The sequence below is a fragment of the Pleurodeles waltl genome, chromosome 6, assembly GCF_031143425.1.
Source record: "Pleurodeles waltl isolate 20211129_DDA chromosome 6, aPleWal1.hap1.20221129, whole genome shotgun sequence".
NCBI classification, from domain to species: domain Eukaryota; kingdom Metazoa; phylum Chordata; class Amphibia; order Caudata; family Salamandridae; genus Pleurodeles; species Pleurodeles waltl.
In genome coordinates, this window is record NC_090445.1 from 1,402,039,219 (window position 1) to 1,402,061,514 (window position 22,296).

General features: G+C 47.8%; 1 protein-coding gene across 2 annotated transcripts in view; it reads left to right on the top strand.

Annotated features, from left to right (window-relative positions):
* VPS13D (vacuolar protein sorting 13 homolog D) overlaps positions 1-22,296 on the top strand; it is a 2,230,750-nt gene that overhangs the window by 1,069,262 nt on the left and 1,139,192 nt on the right. For both annotated transcript variants that reach the window (XM_069240741.1, XM_069240742.1), the window contains one exon: positions 753-905. In XM_069240741.1, coding sequence (XP_069096842.1) covers positions 753-905 — 153 coding nt within the window. The remainder of the gene's footprint in view (positions 1-752; positions 906-22,296) is intronic.

Here is a 22,296-nt window from a genome sequence, read left to right on the forward strand (position 1 = left end):
TTTAATCTATGAAGAGTCAGTAATTCTTCTGACATTTGCCACATCATTGCATCACACATGGTCCCCAGTGCTGGCTTTTTCAGACCCTTTCTATAGGCGAGGAAATTGAGAGGGACGTGTGGTACACTTCCAGGTGCTAGAAGAAGAAAAGCCTGAAATAGCATTGGAAACCAGCTAGAAAGCTGTCCTAAGATTAATTGGAGGGGGGGGGGGGAGTAGAAATGTTTTTTTCCGATTTATCCTCCGCATTACAGGGCTGTGTTGATGCGATTTTTAACATGTTGACTTCATTCACCCATGTGGGATGTATTCCCAGTCTCTGTTGTGCCAACTGACATCAGACATGAAGTCAGTGCCCTTTTATAATTGTTATGCCACTTCAGTGATTACCAAATTCACTGTGGAACCTGTTTGAGAGCATTGGTCAGAAATGTTTTTTTGTTATCAAAGTACAGAAAACGTCTTTTTAGATGTTTATCACTAACCTTACATCCTTGCCTTTTTATTTTATTTTTTGTTTAGTAAAGAAAAGAAGTGTGGAAGCCCCTGCTCCATTTTAATTTTTAGTTTTGTATAATAACTTATATTTTTCTATCACAGTGATTTCCTGGCAGTATCCCAAGTAGTCAGTCCCTATGCCTTCAGATACATCTCATTGTATTTCAGTTGAACAAATGTGAAACTGACAGAAAATTCTTAAATAATTTTAGCGCATGGTGATGCCAAGTTTTCATTTCTATTTTTAATTTTAGTGCAGCATTATCCTACAGTGGAAGCCCTGGTGAAGTTCCAGAGGGAAATCGAACTTTTATTGATGATGCTCACAATGTGAGCCAATGGCTAGAAGTCCTCCCTGGGGAAGACATTCCTTTTCACTTTGAAGTCAGAGACAAACTGCGGCACAGGTATTTATACTGGGCATTGAACGTACAGGGAGTGCAGAATTATTAGGCAAGTTGTATTTTTGAGGATTAATTTTATTATTGAACAACAACCATGTTCTCAATGAACCCAAAAAACTCATTAATATCAAAGCTGAATATTTTTGGAAGTAGTTTTTAGTTTGTTTTTAGTTTTAGCTATGTTAGGGGGATATCTGTGTGTGCAGGTGACTATTACTGTGCATAATTATTAGGCAACTTAACAAAAAAAAAATATATACCCATTTCAATTATTTATTATTACCAGTGAAACCAACATAACATCTCAACATTCACAAATATACATTTCTGACATTCAAAAACAAAACAAAAACAAATCAGTGACCAATATAGCCACCTTTCTTTGCAAGGACACTCAAAAGCCTGCCATCCATGGATTCTGTCAGTGTTTTGATCTGTTCACTATCAACATTGCGTGCAGCTGCAACCACAGCCTCCCAGACACTGTTCAGAGAGGTGTACTGTTTTCCCTCCTTGTAAATCTCACATTTGATGATGGACCACAGGTTCTCAATGGGGTTCAGATCAGGTGAACAAGGAGGCCATGTCATTAGATTTCCTTCTTTTATACCCTTTCTTGCCAGCCACGCTGTGGAGTACTTGGACGCGTGTGATGGAGCATTGTCCTGCATGAAAATCATGTTTTTCTTGAAGGATGCAGACTTCTTCCTGTACCACTGCTTGAAGAAGGTGTCTTCCAGGAACTGGCAGTAGGACTGGGAGTTGAGCTTGACTCCATCCTCAACCCGAAAAGGCCCCACAAGCTCATCTTTGATGATACCAGCCCAAACCAGTACTCCACCTCCACCTTGCTGGCGTCTGAGTCGGACTGGAGCTCTCTGCCCTTTACCAATCCAGCCACGGGCCCATCCATCTGGCCCATCAAGACTCACTCTCATTTCATCAGTCCATAAAACCTTAGAAAAATCAGTCTTGAGATATTTATTGGCCCAGTCTTGACGTTTCAGCTTGTGTGTCTTGTTCAGTGGTGGTCGTCTTTCAGCCTTTCTTACCTTGGCCATGTCTCTGAGTATTGCACACCTTGTGCTTTTGGGCACTCCAGTGATGTTGCAGCTCTGAAATATGGCCAAACTGGTGGCAAGTGGCATCGTGGCAGCTGCACGCTTGACTTTTCTCAGTTCATGGGCAGTTATTTTGCGCCTTGGTTTTTCCACACGCTTCTTGCGACCCTGTTGACTATTTTGAATGAAACGCTTGATTGTTCGATGATCACGCTTCAGAAGCTTTGCAATTTTAAGAGTGCTGCATCCCTCTGCAAGATATCTCACTATTTTTGACTTTTCTGAGCCTGTCAAGTCCTTCTTTTGACCCATTTTGCCAAAGGAAAGGAAGTTGCCTAATAATTATGCACACCTGATATAGGGTGTTGATGTCATTAGACCACACCCCTTCTCATTACAGAGATGCACATCACGTAATATGCTTAATTGGTAGTAGGCTTTCGAGCCTATACAGCTTGGAGTAAGACAACATGCATAAAGAGGATGATGTGGTCAAAATACTAATTTGCCTAATAATTCTGCACTCCCTGTATGTGAAATTTGTCAGAATCTGACCTGACAATATGTGTTTGTCGTGTAAGTATTAAGCTTGGATTTATCATCCTCCTTGCTGCTTTTAGGATGAGCACAATGTATTTATCACGATTCCATGAAATATTTAACCAGAAGTTTCCCATGCTGTGATACTCCTCTCACGTTTAGGGTTTGTATTGTGCAGACAGAGTATGTCAATCAGCACATATTGGTAGAAGATTGACTGACAGTAGAATTATTATACCGCACAACTCAGATTTGTTGTGAAGCTATTTGTGAGAAAGCGAGACTCAACATTTTGGGAAATATATGATTTTTAACCAGTTTCGACTAAATGCTGAGTAAGTAACTGGTGACTTGCTGTGCAAGACTGGGACCACTATCAGTTTTAAAAATAATAATGTCAAACCAGTGAAACTGAAACATATTATTTCAGAACCGGTATGATGAATTTGAGTTTTAAAAAACAGTATTAAAAGGTAGCCTCTTGGTAAGTAATTTAGAGTATGTAGCCAAATGAAAAGCGATAGAGTGCTAGTTTACTAAATAAAATACATAATAGCACCATTTCCCATGTGTTTAATGGCCAAACCTCTTTATAGAGTATCTGTTTTTATACTGTTGACCATCCTCTGTCCTTCTCCAAAGGTCAAAGTAAGTTGCCTCTCCTTACAATTGGTCCATATCTTTCACACCTACTGCTAACTGTACCTCAAAGAAGCTTGTCATACCTCCCAAACCTCCTCAGTACTGAGTTCTAAAGGGATCTCTTTTATCTCCTGTTGATTTCAAAATTGGTTTAACTCCTCTGTTCGAGCAATATAATTTTATTATAAAGGAAATGGCATGAGGAGACACATGGCATGTCTGACAAAGCACAAAATACAATTCATGATTTGACACAGAAGCAGATTTAGGGACTGATTTACATCTTGTCGGAATCGGTCCCTCCATCGTTTTTCCATCTAATAATCTGCCCACCAACTAGGCGGTCCGCCCGCTTTATTCAGATGCTGCCAGGCCCATAGATGAAAGTCCTTCGGTGAACCACTGTCATTACATGTTCTCCATCTACATGGTGGCTTCGCTGAATCCTGGGATGGTTGGTATCAAACATCTCAGAATATTAAACCCTCACTAACCCCAGTGATGGATTCATTAAAACATGCACACAGTGGGTACCTTAGAGGTGCCCCCTGAAAACCTGCCTACTACTTGTGTGTTAACCCACCGGTCCTGCCCAGTTCAGCCACCACGGACATGTTTCTACCCAAACACCTAAATCCGCCCCCCTTCATGAAACCTCCAAGGTGAAAGCCATAACTCTAGATGGCCTGAGATGAAAAGCCTGCTCTGGGCATAGGTGTGACCTCCTCCCCAGGCAGGATGGACATGACAGGGGGTGGGGAGCTTCAAAGGCCTTGCCGTCTTTATAAGATGACCCATGTCTCTCCAAATGGCGGAGATGACCAACCCTGCCGACGACAGCACATGCAGGAAAATGTGTTAAATTAGGAGTGCCCACTTCATGCCAGCCACACCCTTGGGGTGAACGAACTGGAGTGAACACTACTTTTTAAATTCCTCCATCTTGTTTGGAAGGAATAAGGCCACTTGGGTTGAAGTTATGCCCACTTCCCAGCGAAAATGGCCATAAGACCACCTAAAGGTGGTCTGCCGATTGGCTACCGCCTGGCAGTCCCTGTAATGCCCCTAAATTCGTATTTGGGTGGCACCCTGAACTCCAGAACTCAGATTCCTGATGTCCTAAGAAGAGCCTTGCACTACAGTCACAACAGCAGAGTAGACAACAGACACCAACTGACTTGGCCCCAGCCCTACCAGCCTGTCTGCAGCCCTTGTTGATCCTGCACCAAAAAACTACCTGTCCTGCAGCCCAGCGCCCTCCAAAGCTTTGAGAGGACTGCCTGCCTTAGACAACAATCAAGATCTCCCAAGACCAGTGGACCTGTTCAAGAAGAAACAAACTTTAAAAGAAGAGAACTCTGCCCTGAGGAACTGCAAAAACTGCCTTTGGACCCACCTCTGCACCCGACACCAACAGTCCGTGTCCAAGTGGCCCAGCGGTCCTGTGAATGTTCCCCAGCGTTTCCGAGTCTAGTGTGGGCTGACCCCTGCTGGATTCTGCCTCAAGACCTGCAGCCTCAAACAGAAGACTCCCCCTAACTGCAACATTCCTGGTAAGCTGGACCACTGGTGCCCCTACATCTCATAGCACCAGAACTTACCTGGGCAGCTGCGGTTTTCTTCATTCAGCCTCCTGGGCCAGGCTTGCAGCCTTTTTCTAAAACTAATCTCCCCATTGACTTGCATTCGGTGCCCAACGCTGTGTTGGCACTCTGCACCCATCTGCCCCTGTGCCGCTAAGGGGTAGGTTAGGTGCTGCCTTCTACCCCCCACCTACCACCCCCTCCTCCTGTGCTTACCTCAATCCCAGGAGATCGACCCCTGACACCACTTCACTCATCTGTGAGCAGCGCACTTTGGATACCCCTAGTCTCCATTGGTTAACATTGGGCGTCCGACACTGTGTTGGCACTCCTAATTTAACAAATGTTCCCACCTGTGCAGCCATCAAAAGTGGGGTCAGGGTAGAGGGGTTGGTCATCTTCACCATCTGGAGAGACCTAGAACACATTACAAAGAGGGCAAGGCCTTTGAAGCTCCCCACCCTGGAATGTCCATCCTGCCTGGGAGAAAAGATCACACCTCTGCCCAGACCAGGTCTTGTGTTCAGATGCCTCGAGATCGTTGACTGTCACCGCAGGGGCCCAGAACTCTGGTCTAAGGTGGCTGCACTGGTTCTGACCCATCAGTGTGTACTCTAGGAGTTGGTACGTTTTCAGAGGGCACCTCTAAGATGCCCTCTGAGTGCATGTATTAATAAATCCATCACTGCATTCAGTGAGGGTTTATTAATACAAGATGTTTGATACCAAACATCCCTCTTCTTCATTGAAGCTACCGTCTATCTCGGGAACTCGTAATGACCAGTGTCCTGCACATGTACTTAAAATGGCTTCCCTTTTCACTTACTATGTCTGAGAATCGACAAAGACATAACTGGGGCATTACTGCTCATGTAGATATTGTTAGAAATGGGGTCTCTAGTTGGCAGAGGTATACAACCTTGTCCAAATAAGGACCACAATCCTAGTCAGTATAAGTCACAAAACTGTCCAAATTATCCTGCGGCCACTTTGGCACAGAGCAGTCAGGCTTAACTTAAAAGGCTATGTGTAAAGTATTTGTGCAATAAATCTTACAGTAACACAGTGAAAACATCACAAAAATAAACCACACAGTTTGAGAAAAATAAATAATATTTATCTGAATAAAATAAGGAAAAAACGACAAGAATCCAATAAGCACAAGTTGAAATATCACTTTTAAAAGGTTTAAAAGAATCTAAATTCTTAAAAATAAACAGTTGTCTCTTTGTTACACACAGTACCTGGGATGCATCAAAAATAATGATGCACTGAGACCGCAGAGGAGGCGATACAGGGAAAAATAAGATTTTCCGACTCGGCACAGGTGATGCATTGTTTCTTTCCATGCTACAAGGGGTTGGCGCACAGTCTTGGTTTCCTATCTGCAATGCGGGGATATTCTGGCACCCAGGGACAATGCGTTGAAAATCCTTGATGTGCTGGAAGAAGGAGCAGGAGCTGCGTTGATCCGGTAGGCGATGTATTGAATTTTCTACCGCAAGGTAGGCACTGCGTCAAATTTCCGGTCGGGGAGCCAGTGCTGCGTCATTCCGGTCGGCTGTGCGGCAATTTCTCAACCGCAAACGCAGGCTTTACGTTGATTTCTGCAGGCTCTACATCAATTTTCAAAACACAAGGGGTTTCTTGAAGAGGTGAAGTCTTTGTTGGCCCTGAGAACTCAAACAGGAGGCAAGCTCAATCCAAGCCATTGGAGAGCACATTCGGGGAAAGCAGAGTGCTTCCAGCAAAGTCAGAGGCTGGCAGGGCAAGAGCAGGGCAGCAGTTCTTTCCAGCAAAGCAGTCCAGATGACTCCTTTGGGTAGGCAGGCAGTTCTTCTGACAGGGTGCCAGTGTAAGTCCAGAAGTATCTGACTTGGTGGGGTCAGAGACCCAGTTTATATACCCAAAAATTATTTTGAAGTGTGAGAATCTTCAAAGAGTGGTTTTGAAGGGCACAAGTTCCCCTTTCAGCCCAGTCCTGTCTGCCAGGGTCTTAGTGGGGGGTGGGGGGGCGTTATCAGTCAGGCCACTGGCCTTTGAAATGTAAGTGTCGGGCACGCCACCCTTCCAGCCCATGAAGACCCATTCAGCATGCAGATGAATGCAGATGTGACTGAGTGTCCTGTACTTGTGGTTGTCTGGGTGAAATGCACAAGGGAGCTGTCAACCAGCACAGACCAGACATTGATTGGTGACAGGCTGTAAAGCACAGATGTTTTAAGTGCAGAGAAATGCTCACTTTCTAACAGTGGCATTTCTAAAATAGTAATATACAATCCAACCTCACCAATAAGAAGGATTCCCTATCACCATTCTGACCATGCTAAATATGACCTGGTTATCCCTTTCAGATCAAAATCTACCACTCAAAAAGTATATGAGGGCAGTCCTAACGCTAGTCTATGAAAGGAGCAGGCCTCACAGTAGTGGAAAATTAATTTAGGAGTTTTTCACCACCAGGACATATAAAACGCGTATGTGTATGTCCTGCCTTTTACATACACAGCACACTGCCCTATGGGTTACCTAGGGCCTACCTTAGGGGTGACTTATATGTAGAAAAAGGGGGGTTTAAGGCTTGGCAAGTACTTTTAAATGCGAAGTCGAAGTGGCAGTGAAACTGCACACACAGGCCTTGCAATGGCAGGCCTGAGACATGGTTAAGGGACTACTTATGTGGGTAGCACAATCGGTGCTGCGGGCCCACTAGTAGCATTTAATTTACAGGCCCTGGGCACATGTAGTGCACTTTACTAGGGACTTAAAAGTAAATCATATATGCCATTTGGGGAGGAACCAATGTTACCATGTTTAAGGGAGCAAGCATATGCACTTTAGCACTGGTTAGTAGTGCTAAAATGTGCTGTCCTAAAACCAGCAAAAACAGTGTCAGAAAAGTAGAGGGAGGCAGGCAAAAAGTTGGGGGATGACCACCCTAAGGATGTCCTATCTAATAGATATGCCCTCGCATGTAACATAATGCTCCCTTCCTTTAGGGCTGGAAGGCCTCTTAGATATATTGTATACAGTGTAAAGGGGACAGGGCACACAGGCCGTGTGCCATGTCATGTTTTCATTTTAGTTCCGGACAAAGACTCGCTGCCTGTGAAAGAGGCACTGTATGCACCTAGTGAGAGGGTCCCTGAGGGTGGCACAGTTTGTGCTGCACCCCTCAGGGGCCATCCTTTAGTACCCCATGTCATAGGTACCAGGATTACCATTTACTAGGGACTTATAGTGGTAGCTAAAGGTTTTGCCAATTGGTGAAAACTACTGTGCAGTTTTGAGGGAAAGGCATTGGGGGACCTAATTAGCAGGGACCTGGTGCACCTTCAGTCGAAATTCCACCAGGAACCAGACAAAAAGTGGGGGTGACCTGGTCAAAAGAGACACTTTCCTATACCACCTCATGCTTATTGCGCCATATCTCACACACCATATGGAATACGGTTGCGCAAGTGCTGCCACAGGGCCCTGCCCATCGTCCGCCAAGCAGTGAAGAATGGGAGAAACGCTGCAGAGTTCTCCATTAGGTGTGTTCTGGACACGACTGACTCGCTATGCAGAGTGGTTTATCGGCGACTGGCTGTTTAAGGTTCCTTCGCCCCAGGCTGTCGTGTCCCACCTCCAGACTACCGCAAACCTCCTGCGTTCTCTGGGTTTCACTGTAAATTTGACAAAATCACTCCTGACTCCTTCTCACTTACATTTCAATGAAGCCCTCACAGATGTCCTTCTGAGAACGTGGTCCAAACCCAGCACAGGGGCTCCTGTGAAAAGGGCTATCGGCCGCCACCATAGGCCAGCTCCAAGTGACCCTAGTTTTCTCACCCAACATCCCACCCTGGAGAGCTTGGTGGTCCAAGCCTCCACTTACCGTGGTGCCTTCCCTTCCGAACCCCCATATTGGGAATCCAAGAGGCTGGACCAACTTGGAAAGAAGATGATTTCTTTCTCCAGCCTGGCATTGAGGTTGGTAAACACCTCTTGCCTATACTGGACCATTTTTCCCATACTTTATGGGTTACGGTGGCACAAGAACTGCCCCAGGTCCTCGGAGGGCGTACGGGACACTCTCACCAAAGCTGTCAAGGATGGGAGAGATGCAGCCAAGTTTACCATCAGGCGTGGCTTGGACACGACCGACTCGCTGGGCAGGGCGATTTCTTCAACAGTGGCCCGCTGACGTCCCGTCTGGCTACGTACTACTGGCTTTTCAGGGGATGTCCAGTCGAACTTGATGGACATGCCTTTCAATGGCTCACACCTTTCAATGGCTCACACCTTTTTGGTGAGAAGGCAGACTCTGCGCTTGAGGTTCAAGGATTCTCGAGCTACGGCCAGATCTTTGGGCCTCTCAGTGCCAGTTTGCCAGCAGTCTGCCTATGGCCTCTTTCAAGACTTCTGGAGGGGTGCGGTACCATGCCAACCACAGGTTAGCCAATGTGCTCTGGCTTCACAGCATCCCATGCGAGGACGAGGTTGTGGTACCTCCAGACCCAAAGGATCTAGCCAGAGGTCAGCCACCACCCAGCCCCCCTCTTCCACAACACCCAAGCCTTACTAGTATGGTTCTGCAAGACCATGTCCGCCCAGTTGGGGGGAGGATTCAATTTCATCTCCCTCACTGGCGGTACATAACATCGGACAAATGGGTCTTGCAGATCATACAGAAGGGCTATTCCCTCCCCTTCCAGTCTTTTCCTCCCTCTATCCCTCAAGTAAAAGAACGGCTGATGGAGGATCATTTGATCTAATTCCACGAGGAAGTTATGGCTCTCTTGGCCAAGGGAGCCACAGAAAGGGTCCCGATGTCAGAAGTAAGTAGCGGTTGTTATTCCCGCCACTTTCTGATCCCAAAAAAGAAGGGTCATGGCCCTATCTTGGATTTAAGGGACATCAATCTCTTCCTCAAAAAGGAAAATTTCAAGATGCTCACTCTCGCTCAGGTCTTGTCTGCCCTAGACCAAGGAGACTTGATGGTAGCATTGGTCTTGCAGGATGTGTATTTTCACATCCCCATCCTGCCCGCCCACAGGTGTTACTTGCAGTTCAAGGTGGGCCACAAGCACTTTCAGTTTACCGTGCTCCCCTTCGGTCTCAACAGTGTCCCTCGGGTATTCATCAAGGTGATGGCAGTGGTGGCAGCTCATCTGAGACGACTGGCTTTTGAAGGCTCCAAAGCTCCAGGCTCTCGTCACCCACCTTCAGACTACAACGGACCTCCTGCATTTACTGGGGTTCACTATAAACGTGCCGAAGACACACCTTATTATAAAGTTATTGGAGCTCTGAGCGATCCGACTGGCATTGAAGACATTTCTTCCTGTTGTGCAAGAGAAGATAGTGCAGGTGTTCACGGACAGCACTACCGCAATGTGGTACTGCAACAAGCAGGGCAGTGTGGGGTTATGGACCCTTTGTCAAGAGGCTCTTCATCTCTGGACATGGCTGGAACAGCAGGGCATATCCCTGGTGGTTCAACACCTGGCAGGTTCTCTGAATGCCAGGGCAGAAGAACTCAGTTGGCGTGTTATCTCCATCCGGAGGTGGCGCAAGGACTCTTATAGCAGTGGGGAGAGCCTTGGTTAGATCTGTTCGCCTCCGAAGAAAATGCACAATGTCAGCAGTATTGCCCGTTGGAATTTCCAAGGCGGCTGTCGCTAGGCGACGCTTTTCGTTGCGAGTGGAGATCAGGCCTCCTGTATGTCTTTCCACCCATACCACTTCTGCCCAGAGTTTTCAAGAAGATCAAGAACGACCGGGCTCAACTCATATTAGTTGGTCCGGTTTGGGCACGGAGAGTCTGGTATCCATAGCTTCTAAAAATGAGCATTAGTCCTCCAATCAGTTTGACCCTTCGGGAGGATCTTCTGTCCCAGCAGCAGAGGAAGATTCTCCACCCAAACCTGTCAACTCTGTGACTTCATGGGTGGAGATTTAGCTGCGGCAGTTGATGGTTTATGACCTGCTCCCCGAAGTCTGTGATGTAATTCTGGCAGCCAGGCGTCCCTCTACCAAGACGGTTTATGCCTGCTGTTGGAAGCGTTTTGTATTATATTGTACAGAGAGATCTAGTGATCCTCTTTCTTCTTCTCTCTCTAATATCCTTCTTTTCCTTCTGACACTCGCCCAACAGGGTTCCTCCTTACGGACTCTTAAGGGCTATCTTTCTGCCTTATCGGCTTTTCTTCGGTTGCCTGATCAACGGTCTTTGTTTAAATCTCCTATTGTACAAAGATTCTTAAAAGGACTTCTACATATGTTTCCACCTACGCCCTTTGTTATGTCCCAGTGGGACCTTAATCTGCTGCTCACATTTCTCATGTGTGCTCCTTTTGAACCTTTATATAATTGTCCTCTCCAGCTGCTCACCATCAAGACAGCCTTCTTAGTGGCGATCACATCTGCCAGGAGGGTAAGTGAGAAGCAGGCTTTATCATCGAAACTGCTGTATCTCATAGTATATCCTGAGAAGGTGGTTCTCAGAACTCGTGCCTCTTTCCTCCCCAAGGTGGTGATCCCTTTCCATCTGGGTCAGAACATCACCCTGCCCACCTTTTTTGCTCCACCGCATCCCTATAAGGAAGAGGAGCGACTCCACCATCTTGACCCAAAAAGAGTGTTGTCATTCTACCTTGACCGCACAAAAGAGTTCCGGGTGGATGACCAACTCTTTGTGGGGTACGTTCGTGCAAAGAAGGGTCGGGAAGTTCAGAAACTAACCATTATGTGATTGTTCGTTCTCTGCATCAATATCTGCTATGCATTGGCTAAGAAGCAGCATCTTGATGGCTTAAGAGCTCAATCTACAAGAGGAAAAGCTGCTACCACAGTGTTAGTTTGAGGCGTACAGGTCCTAGATATCTGTCAGGCGCAACATGGGCCTCCTTGCACACGTTTGCAAAACACTACTGCCTGGATAGCCAAGTAAGGAGAGATGGGCATTTTGCTCGCTCGGCCCTATAGGACTTTCTTGTACAAGGTATATGTCCGCAGCCCACCGCCAGGAGGTTATGGCTTGGGTATCTGTTATAAGGTAAGGAATCTGCAGCTAGAAGTCTCTATCATGAACAAATTACTTACCTTTAGTAACAAATTATCTGGTAGAGATTCTATCTAGCTTGTAATTTTGCACAGACAGAGAAAGTTGGTTCTTCCATGACTCTGCACTTCTGGCGTGGGAAGTTGTGGAAAAGAACTGACATACGCACGCCGGGGTGGTGCCTATATAGAAGACCGTGACGTCACAGACGGCTCCAACAACACTGACGATGCCACGCGGAGCCGGACGATGCACGCACATCCAAAAGAAGCCACCCGACAGCACGCACAGGTACTGCTCAACTGAAAAATTCTGGATTCAAATCTGACGCCAGGGAATTCTAAGGTAAGGATTCTGCAGCTATCTAGTCTCTACCAGATAATTTGTTACCAAAGGTAAGTAACTTGTTCGTTTATGTCTAGCGGATCACAAATGTCATCTTCATTCGGAGGTGGTGCACGGAGTCTATCAGCAGTTTGGAGAGCCTCCGAAGGGAATGCACAATTTCAGTGGTATTGCTCGTTGGAGTTTCTAAGGCGGCAATCACTTGGCTATGCTTTTCATTGCGAGTGGAGTTCAGGCCTCCTGTATGCCTTTCCGCCCATACTCATGTCTGCCTAGAGTTCTCAAGAAGATCGAAAACGACCGGCCCAAGTAATGCTTGTGCCTCTGGACTGGACAGGGAGAGTCTGGAATCTCAAGCTTTAGAAAATTAGCACTGATCCTCTGATTAGGCTGCTCCTTCAAGAGGATTTTCTGTCACAGCAGCAGGGGATGGTCCTCCACCCAAACCTGTCAACTCTACACCTTCATGAGTGTAGATTGAGCATGGACAGTTGACAACCTTCGACCTTCCTTCCGAAGCCTGTGATGTTATTCTGGCCCCCAGGCGTTCCTCCACCAAAACGATACATACATGCCATTGGCAAAAATGTGAACTATATTGTATGGAGAAGTCAGTAATCCTCTTTCTGCTTCTTGATATAATGTTCTTCTTTTCATTCTGTTTCTTGCCCAACAGGGCTCTGCTCTGGACGCTTAAGGACTGTCTGTGTGCTCTTTCCGCTTTTCTGCGGCTGCCTGAAAAACACTCTTTATTTAAGTCCCCTATTTTAAATAGATTTCCTAAAGGGCTTTTACATATGTTTCAACCTTTACCCTCCATTATGCCTCTGTGGGACTTGAACCTGGTTCTTACATTCCTGATGTGTGCTCCTTTTGAGCCACTTCATAATTGTCCCTTCATGGTGCACACTATCAAAACAGCCTTTCTTGTGGCCGTGACATCTGCCCAGAGGGTGAGTGAGCTGCAGGCTTTGTCTTCTATGCCACCATATCTCACTGTGTTTCCTGATAAAGTAGTGCTTTGCATCCGTGCCTCTTTCCTTCCACGGGTGGTGACCCCATTTCATTTAGGGCAGACTGTCACCCTGCCCACCTTCTTTGCTCCCCCTACATCATTCTAAGGAAGAAGAGCGACTCCTCCGACTGGACCCAAAAAGAGCGTTGTTGCTGTACCTTAATGGCACAAAAGAGTTCTGGGTGGACAACCAATTTTTTGTGGGATAGGGCATCTGCAGCTAGAAGTCTATCAGATTAACAAGTTACTTACCTTCGGTAATGCATTATCTGGTAGAGACTATGTCTAGCTGCAGATTCAGATTCCTTACACCCACACACACCTCCCCGCTGTGTGGACTCCTTTGCTACGGTGATCCCTTTCATGACCCTAATTTGGACACATAATTGTCAGTTCGTTTCATGGCTCTGCTCTCCTGGCGTAGAATGTTGTGAAAAAAGTAACTGACGTCCATGGCCTGGGTGGCGCCTCTATAGGTGACCGCAACGTCACATCCGCCGAACCGAATGAAGCCACCCGAAGGTGCCCTCAGGGGTTTTGCTCAAGCAAAAGTTTCCGGATCCAGTCTGACTCCTGGGAAATTCAAAGGTAAGGAATCTGCAGCTAGAAATAGTCTCTACCAGTTCATGCTTTACCAAAGATAAGTAACTTGTTTGTTGCAGCACATCTTCAGAGGTAAGGGTTTCCAGTATTCCTTTAGCTCATGTCTGGCTGCTGAAGGTGGGCTCACCCCTGCCAATCGCCACCCACGTCCAGACTAGAGCAAACCTCCAAACATCTTCGGGCTTTACTATGAACTTGCCGAAGTCACACTTGACTGCTTCACAGACCCTCCTCTTCATTAGAGCCAGTCTTAGCATGGTGCAGTATTGCGCCTTTCCTCCAGAGAAGAGAGTCCTTGACATTCGGGCTATGATCCCTATATTTCAGGCTCTGTCCTGGGGAAAGCACCGGAGGAATCTCTCCAGTCACGTCCAGATTTTGGAGTAGAATGCAAAAGATCTGCAGTTGTGGTTGTTGGACCCCCGATTGGGTCAGCTTCAGAAGCCTCTCTACACCCCAGCCAGAGCTGACAGTGGTGTCCAGTGCATCCCTTCTGGGTTAGAAAGGCTATCTGGTCTCTAGCTGAGACTCCGCTCCACATCAGCCTTCTGCAATGTTTCACCATTCGATTGTTGTTGATAGTGTTGTTACGATCCATCAAATGCAGTCTGGTGCAGGTGCTCACAGACACAACCACCACCATGTGCTACTGCAACCGGCAGGGTGGGATTGTGAACTCGGTGCCAGGATGTTGTGCACCTCTGGGAGTAGCTGACATGCCAAGAGCCTCCTAGTGGGATCTCTAAATAGTAGAGAGTACAAACTCAGCCTGCAACACCTAGCTATAATAAAGGGCATTTACATCCGGAGGTAGTGGAGGGTCTCTTCTATGAACGGGAAAACCTTGGCTTAATCTTTTTGCTTGCGCTGTGAACCAGCAGTATCAGCACTACTCTGTATTGATGTTTCCAAGGCATCTCGCTCGTGGACATGCATTTGTTTGGGTAATGGGACTCTGGATTCTTGTACTCCCTTCCACCAATGCCTCTCCTACCTCGAGTTCTCTAAATAACCAAAAACGGCCAGGCCCAAGTCATCATAAGACGGATAAGACGAGGAGTGTATGGTATCCAGAACACGAGCATTTATCGTCCGAGTAAGCTGCCCCTTCAGGAAGATCTTCTGTCAGAGCTGAAGGGCAGGATACTGAATCTAAGCCTGCGCACACTACACCTCCATGCTTGGAAAATGAGCAGTGTAGGAAGCTGGATCTTTATATACTATCTCAAAGTGAGAGATAGTGTGCACCGAGTCCAGGGGTTCCCCAAGAGGCTTGACAGAGGCAATGATAGATAATACTAATGCTTTATTTGTGGAAGTGTGGTCGAGCAGTTAGATTTATCAGAGGGTATTGTTAAGCTTTTGTTGTACACACACAAGCAAAAAATAAGAACACACACACACTCAATGACTTAACTCCAGGCCAATATGTTTTTATGTAGAAGAATATAATTTTCTTAATTTATTTTAGAACCACAAGGTTCAGATTGCAGGTAAGTACATTGAATGTAAGGTACTTTGCATATTTATAGATAGAACTTTGAATCAAAACAGTAATTTACACAGTTTGGCATAAAATGGCAATAAGCTATTTTAAAAGTGGACACTGCAAAATTCAACAGTTCCTGGGGGAGGTATGTACAGGTTAGTTTTTGAGGTAAGTAAAGCACTTACAAGTTCAGTCTCCGGGGCATAGGCAACCCACCATTGGGAGTTCAAGTCAACCCCAAACACCCAGTACCAGCAACACAGGGCCAGTCAGGTGCAGAGGTCAAAGAGTAGCCCAAATAACATAAGCGCCTAAATAGACAGGGGGTGCTTCGGTTCCAGTCTGCTAGGAGGTAAGTGCCTGCGTCCTCGGGGAGCAGACAAGGAAGGTTTTGTAGAGCACTGGGGGGGGGGGGGGGATGGAGAATCCCAAGTAGGCACACAAAATACACCCTCAGCGGCACAGGGGCGGCCGGGTGCAGTGGGTAAACAAGGCGTTGGATTTGTAATAGGAATCAACGGAGGGACCCGGGGGTCACTCTGACGTTGCAGGCAGGGTACAGGGGGGCTTCTCTGGCCAGCAATCGACTGGGCAAGGGTGAAGCCCGCCTGCTGGTCACTGCTGCACTGGTGGTTGGTTCATCACAGGCCTGGGGTGCAGTGCTTCTTCCAGGCGTCAGGTTTCTTTTCACCGGGCAGTCGCGGTCAGAGGGGTCCTCGGGATTCCAGGTACATGTGTCGTCGTTGGGGGTTCAGAGAGGTCAGCCCAGGGTGGACACATCGTCCAGGTTGCCTGGGGGTCCTCTCTGGGTCATTGGTTTCTCTGGACACGGGCCTTGGGCGATGGATGCAGAGTGGTGAGGACTCACAGTTCTGGAGCGAGGAGGGAGTCCTTCAGGAGAGGTTTCTTCTTCTGTTCTTCTTTGGACAGGGCCGCTGTCCACAAGAGTTTTTGATCCTCTGTGATGCAGGCAGTCCTCTGGAGGTTTTTCAGAGGTCACTGGACCTGCAGGACGCATCTCTTTCCTTTTGCTGGTTCTTTGAAGCAGGAGACAGGCCGGTAGGGCAGAGACCAAGTCAGTTGTTGTCTCATTTCCTTCTCTGCTGGGGTTTCCGCTAAGTCCTTCTTCTTCTTGTGAGGTCGTCAGGAATCTGAAATCCTGGGTTCAGGGTCGCCCCTAAATACTGAATTTAGGGGTGTGTTACGGTCACAGGGCAGTAGCCAATGGCTACTGTCCTTGAGGGTTGCTACACCCTCCTTGTTCTCCCTCCCTTTGGGGAGGGGAGCACATCCCTATCCATATTGGTCTAAATCCTCCAAAACAACATGGAGGATTTTCCAAGGGGGGGGGGGGGGCACTTCAGCTCTGGTCACCTTAGGGGTGCACCTGGCTGAGGGGGTGACTCCTCCTTGTTTTTCTCATTATCTCCCCAGACTTGCCGCCAAAAGTGGCATCTGTTTCCGGGGGGTGGGCATCTCCACTAGCTGGAGTGCCCTGGGGCACTGTAACACGAAGCCTGAGCCTTTACGGCTCACTGCTAGGTGTTATAGTTCCTGCAGGGGGGGAGGTGTGAAGCACCTCCACCAAGTGCAGGCTTTGTTTCTGGCCCCAGAGAGCACAAAGGCTCTCACCCCAGGGGGTCCAAAACGTGTCTCTTAGTGGCAGGCTGGCACAGCCCAGTCAGTCCTGCACTGAAGGATTGGGTCAAATACAGGGGGCATCTCGAAGATGCCCTCTGTGTGCATTTTGTAATAAATCCAGCACTGGCATCAGTGTGGATTTATTATTCTGAGAAGTTTGATACCAATCTCCCCAGTGTTCAGTGTAGCCATTATGGAACTGTGCAGTTCGTTGTGACAAACTCCCATACCATATACTTAATATGGCCACACTGTACTTACAATGTCTAAGAATAGACTTAGACACTGTAGGGGCATATTGCTCATGCAGCTATGCCATCACCTGTGGTATAGTGCACCCTGCCTTGGGGCTGTTAGGCCTGCTAGAGGGGTGACTTACCTATGCCACAGGCAGTATTTTGTGTGCATGGCATCCTGAGGGGGGGGTGCCATGTCGACTTTGCTTTTTACTCCCCACCAACACACACAATCTGCAATCGCAGTGTGCATGTGTTAGGTGAGGGGTCCCTTATGGTGGCTCAACACATGCTGCAGCCCTTGGGGACCTTCCCTGGTCACAGGGCCCTTGGTATCACTGGTACCTTTTACAAGGAACTTAGCTGTGTGCCTGGGGTGTACCAATTGTGGAAACAATGGTACATTTTTAGTGAAAGAACACTGGTGCTGGGGCCTGGTTATCAGGGTCCCAGCACACACTCAGTCAAACCAGCATCAATATCAGGCAAAAAGTGGGGGGCAACTGCAACAAGGAGCCATTTTCCTACACAAGCCCCCCTACCTCCCCTCTTTTCCCCCCTAACCCCAGCCAGGAGACTAAGCCAAAGCTGGAAGAGTCTTCCTAGTCTGTTAGGCGAGTAAGAGTAGGGAAAACAGGTTGGTTTGTTGCAGGGCCTACTCTGCCTTACATCCTCTTGTTAAGGTCATTCCCTCTGGGGAACTGACCTACTTCCACAGTCAGTGATAGGACCTAGTCTGAATTGCCTCTTGTCTGTGTTTTTGGTGTCTTCACCCATTCTCTCTATTTTGGGGTTAGAGGTATCCACCTCTGCTAATCTTATCACACGCACAGGCAATAAAGGAGAACACACCCTCAATGACTTAATGCCAGGTTAATATGTTTTTGTATAGAAAAATATTATTTTCATTTATTTTAGAACCACAAGATTCAGATTGCAGGTAAGTGCATTGCATGTTAGGTACTTTGCATATGTATCGATAGAACTTTGAATCAAAACAGTAATGTACACAGTTTTGGCAAAAATGGCAATAAGCTATTTTAAAAGTGGACACTGCAAAATGCAACATTTCCTGGGGGAGGTAAGTAAAGCACTTACAAGTTCAGTCTCCGTGGCATAGGTAGCCCACCGTTGGCAGTTCAAGTCAACCCCAAACACCCAGCAACACAGGGCTGGTCAGGTGCAGATGTCAAAGTGGGGCCCAAATAGGCATCTATGGAGACAGGGGGTGCTCTGGTTCAAGTCTGCTATCAGTTAAGTACCTGCGTTCTCGGGGAGCATACCAGGGTGGTTTTGTAGAGCACTCGGTGGGGGGTCCCAACTAGGCACACAAAATACACCCTCAGTGGCACAGGGGCGGACGGATGCAGTGTGCAAAGTAGGTGTCTGGTTTTAGATTTAAATCAATGGAGAGACCCGGGCGATGCAGGCAGGGCACTGGGGGGCTTCTTGGGCCAGCCACTGACTGGGCAACGATGAGAGCCTCCTGCTGGTCACTCCTGCACCAGTAGTTGGTTTCGCTCGGGCCTGGGGGCTGCGGGTGCAGTGCCTCTTCCGGGCGTCGGGTTTTGTTACCGGACAGTCGCGGTCAGGCGGAGCCCCTGGATTCTCTCTGCAGGTGTTGCTGTGAGGGTGCAGGGAGGTCGTCTCAGGGTGCCCACATCGTTGGAGTTGCCTGGGGGGGTCCTCTCTGCAGTGTTTGTTCTTCTGGACACAAGCCAGGGGCGTCCTGTGCAGAGCGTTGGGAACTTGCGCATCCGGAGTGAGGCTGGAGTCCCTTTAAAGTTGGTTTCTTCTTTGTTGTTTGGACAGAGCCACTGTCCACAGGAGTTTCCTGTCCTTCAGTTCAGCAGTCCTTCTTCTTTCAGATTGTCAGTAATCTGGTTTCCTGGGTTCAATTTATGGGTGTGTTTAGGGCTGGAGGACAGTATCCAATGGCTACTGTCCCTGAGGGTGGCTACACCCTCCTTGTGCCTCCTCCCTGTGGGGAGGGGGGCACATCCATAATCCTATTGGGGGGGGGAATCCTCCAAAGTAAGATGGAGGATTTCCTAAGGCAGGGGTCACCTTAGGGGCTGTCCTGGCTGGAGGGTAATTCTTCCTTGTTTTTCTCATTATCTCCTCCGGATTTGCCACCAAAAGTGGGGGTTGTGTCCGGTGGGCGCGCATCTCCACTAGCTGGAGTGCCCTGGGGCGCTGTAACACCAGGCTTGAGCCTTTGAGGCCCACCACCAGTTACAGTTCCTGCAGGGGGAGGTGTGAAGCACCTTCACCCAATACAGGCTTTGTTCCTGGTCACAGAGTGCACAAAGACACTCACCCCATGTGGCCAGAAACCCGTCTGGATGTGGCAGGCTGGCAGAAACTGGTCAGCTTAGCACTAGTAGTTGGACTGGCATACAGGGGGCATCTCTAAGATCCCTCTGTGTGCATTTCTCAATAAATCCCACACTGGCATCCGTTTGGATTTATTGTGCTGAGAAGTTTGATACCAAACTTTCCAGTATTCAGTGTAGCCATTATGGAACTGTGGAGTTTGTGTTTGACAGACTCCCAGACCATATACTCTTTATGGCTACCCTGCACTTAAAATGTCTATGAATTGGCTTAGACACTGTAGGGGCATAGTGCTCATGCAGCTATGCCCTGACCTGTGGTATAGTGCACCCTGTCTTAGGGTTGTAAGGCCTGCTAGAGGGGTGACTTACCTATGCCACAGGCAGTGGGTTGAGGGCATGGCACTCTGAGGGGAGTGGCATGTCGACTTTGTCTTTCTCCCTAGCAGCACACACAAGTCGTGAGGCAGTGTGCATGTGGTGAGTGAGGGATCCCCAGGGTGGCAAAATACATACTGCAGCCCTTAGGGACCTTCCCTGGCTACAGGGCCCTTGGTACCAGGGGTACCATTTAAAAGGGACTTATCTGTGTGCCAGGGCTGTGCACATTGTGGAGACAAAGGTACAGTATAGTTAATCATAACTAGCATCAACAAAAGGCAAAAAGTTAGGGGGGTAACCATGTCAACTGTGGCATTTTCTTACAGTTACTGTATCTGGTAGAGACTTCTAGCCACATTTTCCTTTCCGTATCTTGAAACTATCCCCAGGAGTCAGACTGATCTGGAAGATTTTTCATGAGCAATACCCCTAGGCACCAGTAGGTAGTGTTGTTCGACTCCGCATGACATTGTTGATGTCATCTGCGCCGGTAGTGACATTTGCGTTGCCTATATGGGCGCCACCAAAGGCGTATTGACTTCACTTCTTTTCTTTCTCCACCAGTCAGCACAGATCCGGAGAAGAGCTACCCCCAGTCATTTTTTTACCAACATTTTTTGACGTTTTATCCACGCTTTTTAAGGTGTTTTCCTTCTGATGTGGCAGGGATGCCCTCAGAAAGGCCAGCTTCAAATTCTGCGGCGCCTGTCATGGATCGATGTCAGTGATGAACCCTTACCTTGTATACCTCTGGTGCTTTGAGCGAAACTACAAATACAACCTGATAGTCTGCACCATGAATCCGAAGGCCTTGAGAAAGCAATCCCTCAAGCTCCTGCTGGCTCGAAGTGCAAAACCGCAACGATCCAGATCCCGTTTAAAAGGAAGTTCCCGAGAACAGTAATGGAGCCCAAGATTTTCGTTGCAGTCAGAGTTGTCAGGCCACTCGGGTAAATCCCACCGCAACAAGAAGAAGATGATGTTGAAGAGATCTTCCACTTCTCTCGGATCACCCCTACCAAATTAAAAGAATTTCTGTAAGGCCATACGCCTCTTTTTTTGGATAGCCCTCAGGCCCTAAGGGTTTGGAAGGGGTTCTGTGCTTACGGCTCTAGTCTTGATTCCAGTAGGTCCCCAGGAATCTATTCCTGTATCCTGACCGATGCTCGTAGTACCTTATCATCCTTCCCTGGCACCAGTCCCAAGGGCTGATGCTCCTGGTGCCACCAGCGCTGCCCCAATCCTTATTCCTGACTCTGACATGGAGCCAGAGGGGCCTTTGGCACCAAGCTGAGCAATACTGTCGAGGTAGGAGACTCAGTCCTATTCCTGCAGCCTAGTACTCTGGGAGTATTAAGAGGGGTTGCTGGACCCCGAAGAATACCAACATTAGGAGGACTTTAGCATGGGTTGGTGAAGCCAGTGGACTGGATACTTCTCCAGATACTGGTATGCTTTCTCCCCCTACTATGGCTTTTGAGGAGGGAGTGTCCTTTACAGTGGTTATGCGGAGGGTAGCCAAGGTACTGGACCTCAGCCTACCCTCAATGGCAGTCATGACTAACGTCTTGGCTGTGTTGGTGCAAATGGGAGTCTCCCCTCCAAACCGCTACTCCCGTTCCACAAAGCCCTCCTTGATGTCCTACTCGGCACATCATTCAAACCCAGCACAGGGACTTCTGTGAGTAGGACAATTGCCCGCCTCTACCTCCGTGCTCCAGGGGACCCAAAATTCCTCACCCAAAACCCTAACTCCAGAGAGCTTGATGGTCCAAGTCACTATATCCCACCTAAATCCTGGCACATTCCCTAATGCACACCCGGGCAGGGAATCCAAGATGCTGAATGCTTTGGCGACAAAGATTTTTTTCTTCCATCAGCCTGGCATTGCAGCCCATGAACACTACGTGCATTTTGGGCTGCTACTCCCATGCCTTGTGGGTGATGGTTGCGGAGGAGGCCTGGACAGTACTCTTTCAGGCTGTCACCGATGAGAGAGATGCTTCAAAGTTCACTATACATTGGGGACTTGACACAACCGACTCACTGGGCAGACTGTTTTCATCAACAGCGGCCTTGAGGTGCCACACCTGGTTGAAGATGACTGATTTTTCCAGGGATGTCCTATCCTCTCTGAAGGACATGCCCTTTGATGTCTGTAGGAAGTTGGCTCTGTATATACTATTTCAAAGTAAGAAATAGTGTGCCCAGAGTCCAAGGGTTCCTCTTAGAGGTAAGATAGTGGCAACATTAGATCATTCTAATGCTCTATTTTGTGGTAGTGTGGTTGAGCAGTAGGCTTATTAGAGGGTAGTGTTAAGCATTTGTTGTACACACACAGGCAATAAATGAGGAACACACACTCACACTTATTCCAGGCCAATAGGTTTTTATATTGAAAAATATATTTTCTTAGTTTATTTTAAGAACCACAGGTTCAAGATTTGAAGTGAACACATAAAATGCAAGGTACT